The 10,101-nt window shown below is 39.7% G+C and overlaps 1 protein-coding gene across 1 annotated transcript; it reads right to left on the reverse strand.

The window, feature by feature from the left end:
• Positions 1-3,153: 3,153 nt before the first annotated feature.
• On the reverse strand, positions 3,154-7,104 carry LOC144630087 (lipopolysaccharide-induced tumor necrosis factor-alpha factor homolog). Its single transcript, XM_078488365.1, has 2 exons — positions 6,719-7,104; positions 3,154-3,277 (listed from the first exon to the last, which is right to left on the reverse strand). Exons 1-2 carry the CDS (start codon positions 7,042-7,044, stop codon positions 3,169-3,171), a joined length of 435 nt encoding a protein of 144 aa, XP_078344491.1. The 5' UTR covers positions 7,045-7,104; the 3' UTR covers positions 3,154-3,168.
• Positions 7,105-10,101: the final 2,997 nt, after the last annotated feature.

Genomic DNA, 10,101 nt, shown 5'->3' on the forward strand with positions numbered 1-10,101 from the left:
AAGATTAGGGTTGCGGGCCTCTCTTGGGCCCGCAATCACTGATGATGACCTAGCGTCGAAAACGTTTTGATTTTAGAACTTTAATACCTGCAGGCCAAAAATAGAAAGCAGGGAAACCAACAGAACAGTAAACTACAGTATTCAAGCCGAACGTTAAAAAATCATTACCTGGGCACAATATTTTACTATATAGTTCTTTACTTAGATTAATAATTGTATTTTCGGCTGAAAAAACTTTAACTGTAGGTTTTGTCTTAAACAAGTCCTTTCCTAGAAGAGAATGTTGAATGTTACTCGCCGAGCTGCCATTTGTCCGATATTAAAACTGGGCATTTCATTTAGCAATTTGGCCTTACTGCTCTTCGCTGTAATTAAACTGAAACAGTTCCTATTTTGAGAATGGTTAAACATTCTTTGGCAAAGTCGGCAACAGAAGTATTTTTTGGACAATGTTAGTGTTGAATCAGCTTCTTTATTTTCATGGTCTGGATTTCTAAAAAATTATCACAAAAAGGTAAAGAAAGGTTTGCCAAATTGTTGCTAGGACAATAATGTTTGGAGGCTTAGAACGTTGTACGCAAAATGTGTTTTTTTTATCGAGACAGTCTTAGTATACAGTAAAAAGTCTTACATTGACTCTCGCAAAGGAAGTTTATAGTCCAAAACAATTCCTCGCCTTGACTGGCTTTAGAGGAAAAAGAAAAAAAAAGAAACATAACTGTTACATACATTTGCGACAAGCTGTGACGTTTTTGTTAAGTACAAGTCATTTGAAGCCCCGGGAGAGGCACTCGGTATATTTTTGGGTGGGGGTGTGCTGGGACTTTGAAACCCTTACCCTAAACCAGACCATGTTCAGCTGATTTTGCAACCCTATACTGTACTAGGCACGAAAAATCCCTACCCTATCCCAGACTTGCTTTCTTAAGGAGGAGGAGGAGGAGAATGACTAAAGGAGGAGAAGGAGGAGAAGGAGGAGGAGAAGAAGGAGGAGGAGAAGAAAGACAAAAGTAAGAGGAGAAGGAGGAGAGGAAGGAGGAGAAGGATGAGGAAGAGGAAGAGGCGAATAATGACTAAAGGAGGAGCAGGAGGAGAAGGAGAAAGACTGAAGAAAGAGGAGAAGGAGGAGGAGGAGGAGGAGGAGGAGGAGGAGGAGGAGGGAAGGAGAAGGCGGTGGTGGAAGAGGAGGAGGAGAAGGAGAAGGAGAAGGCGGTGGAGGAGAAGGAGGAGAAGGAGAAGGAGGAGAAGGAGGAGGAGGAGAAGGAGGAGAAGGAGGAGGAGGAGAAGGAGAAGAAGGATGAGGAGGAGAAGGAGGAGAAGGAGGAGGAGGAGAAGGAGGAGAAGGAGAAGGAGGAGAAGGAGAAGAAGGAGGAGGAGGAGAAGGAGGAGAAGGAGGAGAAGGAGGAGGAGGAGAAGGAGAAGAAGGAGGAGGAGGAGAAGGAGGAGAAGGAGGAGGAGGAGAAGGAGGAGGAGGAGGAGAAGGAGAAGAAGGAGAAGGAGGAGGAGGAGAAGGAGGAGAAGGAGGAGGAGGAGAAGGAGAAGAAGGAGAAGGAGGAGAAGGAGGAGAAGGAGGAGGAGGAGAAGGAGGAGGAGGAGAAGGAGAAGAAGGAGAAGGAGGAGGAGGAGAAGGAGAAGGAGGAGAAGGAGAAGGAGGAGAAGGAGGAGGAGGAGAAGGAGAAGGAGGAGAAGGAGGAGGAGGAGAAGGAGGAGAAGGAGAAGGAGGAGAAGGAGAAGAAGGAGAAGGAGGAGGAGGAGAAGGAGGAGAAGGAGAAGGAGGAGAAGGAGAAGGAGGAGAAGGAGGAGGAGGAGAAGGAGAAGAAGGAGAAGGAGGAGAAGGAGGAGGAGGAGAAGGAGAAGAAGGAGAAGGAGAAGAAGGAGAAGGAGGAGAAGGAGAAGGAGGACAAGGAGGAGGAGGAGAAGGAGGAGGAGGAGAAGGAGGAGAAGGAGAAGGAGAAGGCAGTGGAGGAGAAGGAGAAGAAGGAGGAGGAAGAGGAAGAGGAGGAGAAAGAGAAGGAGAAGGCGGTGGAGGAAAAGGAGGAGGAGAAGGAGAAGGCGGTGGAGGAGAAGGGAAGGAGGAATCTTGATGTGTTTATTGTTTAAAATTTCTTTTAACTCGTGGCTTTTATAAAACTTAATTACAATTTCCATCTGATGCACACATTTTTTACAAATTACTCCTGATGTTAATGGTCAAAACTACTCTGGTGAGTATTTAACTATAATTATATATTTGATGAAAATTAGCTGATGAACGCGTGATAATTTGTACTTTAAAATTATTGTTAAAGCAAACAATTATATGACTTGTAAACATGTGCTGAATAATCGAAATATGGAGTAAGTCTTACAGAGGATCGAATGCTGACACGTACCCAGTCGTTGTTTTCTGGTTAAAAAATATACCTGGTGATCTAGCCGAGAGGGTCTGGAGCGTGATCAAGGGGCGTTCACGTTTTTCTTATTTCCTTCCCAGAACGCCCCTGCGTCGTGTAGTTGACCTCACTCCAGACTCCTCGGCTTGTTCGTCTATATTTTTCCCACCAGAAAAATCGAGAGTGGGTGCTAGTCAGGAGCAAGTATAAATGGAAAATCATTGATGAAACAGAAATCAAATTGAAACTTTACAAACACTCTTTTTAATATTTGAGGGTTGGTTAGGGATGCTGGAATTTCAATTATCGGTTAAACTATCGTTTTTTTCAGCTATCAGTTAAAATGTTTCGGTACGTGCATAGCGGCTTTCTACCGAAATCCATCTTTCGACGTGCTTAACAAACAACACGGTCGAAATCCGCCAAACAGAGCCCACAAGCATGACCTTCTGAACTTGTGAGCCCATTTACATGAACCAACCCCAGAATGCATCGGTTTTGACTGGCTCATTTCAAACAGCACGTCGAAAGACAATGTTGAAAGATGAAATCTCTGCACGTAAAACTGAAAGCGGGTCACAGTTTTCTAACTATTCTATTATTTTAATTTTGGATGTTTGAAAATTAATCACGTTTTGATACAAGATTTATGCCCCCCAAACAAAGCAGCAAATGCAAGTATACAAAAAAGAATACAAACAAAATCGACATCTGCGACAAATCGTCAAATAATAGTAAGCTGTTTTTGTTAAGTCTAGTCTATTTTAGTGAGCTGGGGGGGGATCAGTTGCTATGGTTACATTCGGCGGTATACTCCAACTTGAGCGTGACATGCTGGGCAAGTATGAATGACATCTTTCAGAGGATCAAAACAAAATGGAATCAAACAGCATCCGGCATCGCATCTGTGAAAAAAATGGCACAGTTTAGTTCACAACAGTGTCATAACTTTTGAAATCAAATATGCCACGACCAAGTTCAATCTTTCCCGTCTTTTGCCCTCAAAAGTTGAATGAATTGAGATCAATCAAGCTACAACCGTAGACAAAAGAAGTTGGAACGCTTTCTGCAAAGACGATAAATATGCGGATAAAGTATGCGTTAACTTTATCAATTTCACATGCAAACATTTTAAAAGGTCTTCCTCCCCCCATTTCAATGTAGAGCCCTTGGTGGACAAGGATGGTTTGTGCAATGTGTGGGGGAGCTTGACATTGAGACGGGGACGGGGGGGGGGATAAATTCATGCCAATACTTTTGACGAGGGTTGGAGCTTGAATAAAGATCTTTAACCTCAATTTTAATTACTATGCAGGAGAGAAATTACTTCGCAATGTTGTTACGGTAATAGTTGTTAACCAAGCAAGTTTTTTTACGTACAAACAAACTTGCAATGAAGCAATTGTGGCAAAACAGGAGGCAGTATTCAGAGAGCTGTTTGGAACTGGCCTGGTAAGACTCTTTCCCCAGGGGCACCTTTCAATCGCTCCAACTTTTCTATGCCGAACTTTTTCCCTGCAGTTTCACGCTTCCTTTAGCCCACTAACGCCCCTGGGGCTCCGAGCACGTGTTTTCCTTTGAGTGAATTTCACATAAAACTGCCCAGAATGGGACGAGATGAGAACGAATAATAAAACAATTTTTAAATTATTAAAATAAGTTGCATACACTTTTACACAGAGGAATTAACCTAGATGGTCAAGCTTTCACAGTATACCGACTCGTTAAAAGATATATTTGCTCTCAGAACAATTATTTCTCTAAACATGCCACTAAACGTTTCACTGCTTATACGCAACTCGCATTGGTTTGGCGCGTACACGAAAATTTTACGTGCATAAAACAAAATAGAGAATAAATTGTGGCCGCTTGTGCAAAAACAAAGGTCAACTTTTTTAAAAAAGCAAGCCATCAAGACATTTTCTGTGTAATGTACGTGCATAACTTATCCGCAAGGCCGACTCTGTAATCTTATTCGACAAAATGTGATCACGTGACAGGAATTTAGATAAAACACCTGTTTTTAATGAAGTGCTGAATTATCTCACTTTCTAAGAAGCTTCTAAACGCAGCATAATTCTGTGTTTGTCTTTGTTATTTTAATCTAGCTTGGCTTTAAAAGCTTTTTATGCGTAGAAATAAATTGTGAACTAAAATGTGTGAATTTAAAAGCTTTTCATGCGTACAAATAAATTGTGAAATAAAATGTGTGGATTCACTTTTCTGATGTTTAAAGCTGTTAACGCTTAACCGCGAATGTCCGTTGGTGGATTTCAACCCCACGGGGGGGGGGGGGGGGGGGTATACCGGCTTTTATACCATGCCATAGAAAATACAGCCAATCAGAATACAGGAAAGCCGTTGTATATTCGACGGTATTCAACCCAACCTTCCCATCGTGCGCTGCGATTGTATTTCTCGACGAAATTTAGTAAGCGTATTTTCTATGGCATGGTATAAAATAGTTACACAACACTTTCTCGTGGTATACTATGGAATATCCCACTTGTCACTTGTATTTTCTTGGTATACACACTCGCCTAAAGGCTCGTGTGTATACTGAGAAAATTCAAGTGACTCGTGGGATATTCCACAGTATACCACTCGAAAGCGTTGCATAACTAGTATGTAAATGACGGGGATGATCGAAGGATTTTTTTGGGTTTGAAATTTTCGATTCCGGGATTTTTTTGGGTTGGAAAATTTGGCAAGTATTTTTTGGGGTGACTTGATTTAAATAGGGGATTTTTTGGGCTATTAAAAACGAACTAAAGTGCCTTGGCGCGGCCTTGGCGTATTTATGGTATGATGAATAAACAAACACTAGAGTTCAATTTTTTATGGTTTTCTTTGTGTTATATTTTTGCCCCTCCTGGCAATTTCGGGGTAATTTGAAAAAGGATTTTTTTGGGGGGCTATTTCTGGTCCAGGGATTTTTTTGGGTAATGTCAGAAGACTTAGGGATTTTTTTGGGTCCTGAGTTTTGCCTCCATTCGATCATCCCCGTCATTTACAGTCCGGAGTACTCCCCCCCCCCCCCTGGGATTTCAACTGTCGCGTCAAGTTGACGTACGTCAACGAGCGTAAATTAACTGGCTTTACGTACGTGGGATCTTTAAATACGGAATTATTCATCTTTTTCTGCAGACGCAAGCTGCACGTACAGTTTTTCTTATTTTCGGCTTTGAATGAATGAATGAAATCTTTATTTTACCACGGTTAAAATATCAGTAATGTACAATAGAAATATAAAATTAAATTTCTAAATACTGGTTTACATGTGGGAGTCGATCCGATGTTGAAAACCACCTATTAATGTCTCTCTTGAATCTACTTAAGGAACTCGCAGTTCTTAGTTCTTCAGGAAGATCATTCCATAGTGAGGCAGTAGCGCTAAAGCTTCGCTTTAGGTAGTCTGTTCTTGGTTTTGCTAAGGATAACTTTAGGGTGGCGTCACGTAGATTATAAGTCGAAACTCTCGGGTTGAACATATTACAGAGCCAGTTAAATTCTCGCTCGTTAACGTGCGTCAAAATAACGCGTCAGTGGAAATCCACCTATACAGTTTTTTTTTTATTTTGCTTTGAAGCCAGTTAAATTTACGTTCGTTAACGCACGTAAAATTACGCGACCGTGACAGTGGAATCCACCTTTTAACCGCATTTACATCGAAAATGTATCTATCTTTAATATTGCCCGACCGAGAAACCACATATGACAATTTATACGACAGAAATTTACCCAACCTGTCAAATAGATTTTGTTTTACTGAGATGAAAACATTTACAGGTTTACCACCAGAGGGAAAAAACATTATTTATAAATATAACATGATTGTGATGAAGTTCCGGATAAGTTCGCTAAATCCGGTCAGATGTGAGAGACGGTCGTGCAGCTCCGCACTGCATTAACAGATATTGTCATTAGTTAAGCCTGTAAAATATTCTTAAACAGATCTAACCGTGTGCATACATCATGAAACCAGAATAAAACAAACCTGCTAACTAAAATATACGGCAAAATGTCAAGTTATACTCTATGCCCAAAGAAAGGTTAAAAATCAAGGAAATATATCGAAATAAAGCTTTGCAATTTTTTTTATCTTTTTTTTTATAGAAAATTGGTTATATTACATGTAAGACCGTCGCGTAAAAAATGTTGTCAAAATGTTAGTTATTATTTACAGTGGAATACAAATCTTGATTAAGGCTCGAGTAATGAAGAGTTCAGAAAAGTATGATGCGTTCACGGGTTTCAATTTAAAACAAAAACATCACACATGCAAATTGTGTGAAACAGCTACTGAGAAGTACAGAATAAATAAAAAATATATCAACAAAACTTACCCAATTACGCACAATCCCAGGCAAGCGAGCCATGTTAACGTTCCTGTAACGAAGTTTGTCGCTGTAACAATGCTCGCTCGGCAGTTTGGGCAAGTTATGGCGACGGGATACTCGCCAAAACTGGTAGCTGCGACAACATGCGTCGGTTGTTGAATAATGGTTGTTGTAGTGGTCGCTGGATAGCCTGGTTGTGCCGGATAAGCGCCGGCCGGTTGATAACCCGGTTGCTGAGGTGGATAAGCTGGTTGTGCAGGGTTATAACCAGGCTGTGAAACTCCTGGACCTGGCGGTTGTTGTGCGGGGTAAGGCGGCGGTTTTTCGGCCATCTTGTTCGCTTTAAACTGTTTGTGAATTAGTTAGTTCGTTAGTTGTGCGTGGTGTTTCGTAAAATAAGCTCTGACGTAATTGAATGTTGCCAAGCACACGAGAATCGACTTCCGATTATTTACAATAATATTCCCTTTGCACCTGCTAAGCTTGAAAACTGCAAATTAAACAATTCATGCCTATTTAAAGTCTGTTCTCGATGCCTCCCTTTTATTATTATTATTTTTTCAAGAGCCTTTTTTTCAAGTGCTTGGTATATGATTGAAGTACAAGTCAAGTTTCAAGGCACCGTCTTTTGTCAGTTATTTCTCAGTGTGAGAAAAATAAAACTTTTTCTCCTCTTAACAAATCATAAACATGTTTTAAATTATTTAATAGAACCCACTTGTACAACTTGTCATAAAATAGTGAAATGTCACCGTAATATGAAGAAATTTTTATCACTGAAAGAGAATTGTCAGCAAAACGCCGTAAATGACAGAATTTTTTTTTTAGACAAATATCTTTTGCAGTCGCTTAAAAAATACTTAATCGATTTTATATACTATCGTATTTAATTTATTTTGTGAGCTGACGTCAAAAGCATTACCCTGATCGTAATCAGGGAGTTTGAATTAATTTTCGAACTATCTAGCAAGGATTAGCTTATTGGTGCTAAGTTTTTATCGCTCTCAAGATCGCTGGCAACAAATAATTGCAGTTTTCTTTTCGTTATTTGTATAAAAGCGATCATTAAAAGCGCTTGCTAACATTTCACTAGAGCTTTCACATCTATTTATTCATATTTATTGAGAATAATTTTAATTTTGGCTTTCTTTACTCCCATTATAAACGCCAAACATTAGTAATTTCAGTGGGAAAACGAGTAATTTTACAGAGTCCGGGAACGGAAATATAGTGATTATTGACCGAACCAAAAAGAAAGCTGACTAAAGTTTTCGAGAGTAATTAACATACAGATTATGCGAGGGTGTATTTTGAACGCAAATTATTAAAACATCCACGAGTATTACTTGTCAATTAAGGATTTATTATCTTTCTATTCTTAACATCCATTTCTTTCAATAATGTAAATGGGAGCTCGTTTTCTTTAGTTTGGCCATCGTCTCTCCGTTTTCTCGAAGCAATTAACCGGTCAAAGCGAGATATAGGTTTAACGCTCGAGTATGGGGTTCTTATGAACCTACAATTGACCTGCTCCCAACCTATCAAGGCTTCATAACTCAGTCGGTAGAGCAACGCACCGGTATCGCGAAGGTAATAGGTTTAAATCCCATTGTAGCCTTGAAATTTTTTCCAGGCTAAAAAAAATGCAATTGCTTGAATTGCTTACACACTGCGAGGATCACATCATTTATTTTATCATTAATTCGCAGTTCACATGTCTTTCATATATTCACTACGTCATGGTTATTTAAACTCAAAATAACATGAAAAGGAAAAACAGAACCAAATGAAGACGACAAAAAAAACTGTGTCAGTCGTCACAGTCCGAGCTTGTAATGTTGAAAATAAATCCAAACATCGTATATTATATTCTTACTGGCCGCAAAATAGGGGTAAAAACAATAGAAGAACGCTCATCGGGAAGGCAGAAAGGTGGTTGGGGCCGCTTTATAGATGTGGCCGCTTAAAAAGGGTTTTATTTACAGTATTTAATATACTGACAATAGTTTCAGGACTTCAGTAACTGGCCACTTAATAAGGGGTTCGACTATATCACATAACTGAAGCCATAGAAAAAATGTGATAAACGGAGAACAAATCTACATTACAAAAAATTTCTAAAGAAATAAGATTTATTTTGATTCCACTTTTCCTTCACTCTGCATACGGCTTACGACTCCTTCACCCTTCCCCTTCTCCTAAGACATGCTCTGCGTTGAGCTTTTACCAGGTAGGGATATCACATGCTGGAGTTAAAAATCTGACTTTTATGTTCTTAGAAGGGTCTTCAAAGATATCTTAAGCTTGAACAGCGCCAGCGAGCGGTTGATTCATAAAATTAACAGATGAAGTATTACTACTACAGGCATGTTAAGGAAAACCATTTACTATTGTAGAATTACGAAAAAAATTCCTTTTCTGTCAAAAATGGTAGACAAAACGGGAAGGATTTGGGCAGGTCTCGAGGCGGAGCCTTCTTGTATGCAATATTTCTGAGTACCATCTCTCTCGGTCTCCTTCTTAGTAAAAGAGCATTTTATGCTTCATATATTCTACTTTTTGAAAATACTAAACTAACTATGTAACTCTGGTCACAGAGCTACTAATAACCATGCATTGGCTGTTTTTAGTTCAAAACAGTTTGTGATGCGATTCATTACAACCGAGAATTATTACAGTAAATATTACATTAAAATACCCCTGTCTGGTCGTGACATAAAAAAGGGCGAGTGAGTGAGAGCGATCCTCTTTGAATTAACGTTCAAAAGCCACAGTATATTCTTAGGGCCCATTTACATGGAAAGAGGATGATCCTAGCACAAGGATCATCCTACTTTCATGTAAAATGGAATGATCCTAGTGCTAGGATCATCCTAGTACTAGGATCATCCGAGCGCCATATGTTTTCAGCTTTCAGTTTACATGTGAATGGTTGCATTTGGCCCTAACGCTAGGATCATCCTAGCGCTAGGATCATCCCTCGTCTGAGATAGGATGATCCTAGCGCTAGGATGATCCTAGCACTAGGATCATTCCATTTTACATGAAAGTAGGATGATCCTTGTGCTAGGATCATCCTCTTTCCATGTAAATGGGCCCTAAAAAATTAGTTAAAAAGACTGACTTCGGCCACTTGAACTCATTAATTTTTGTGAAACACGACGCGGCGGCGTCCTCACCCATTTTGCTGCGTAGTAGTCAAGAAGTCGCTGTTATCACAGGCAAATTACTATATTATCATAGCCACGAAGTTCGCTATACTTTTAAAAAATCAAATATTATGCATGTTGCGCGTTATGTAGGCTGTAACGGATAAAACGTATCTATTACTACATTTTTGTACAACGGCTTCAGTGTTTCATTTGACTGGATTTATCAGCAGATCAGCT

The sequence above is a fragment of the Oculina patagonica genome, chromosome 11 (genome assembly GCF_052425735.1).
Source record: "Oculina patagonica isolate OP01 chromosome 11, crgOcupat, whole genome shotgun sequence".
Classification (NCBI taxonomy): Eukaryota; Metazoa; Cnidaria; class Anthozoa; order Scleractinia; family Oculinidae; genus Oculina; species Oculina patagonica.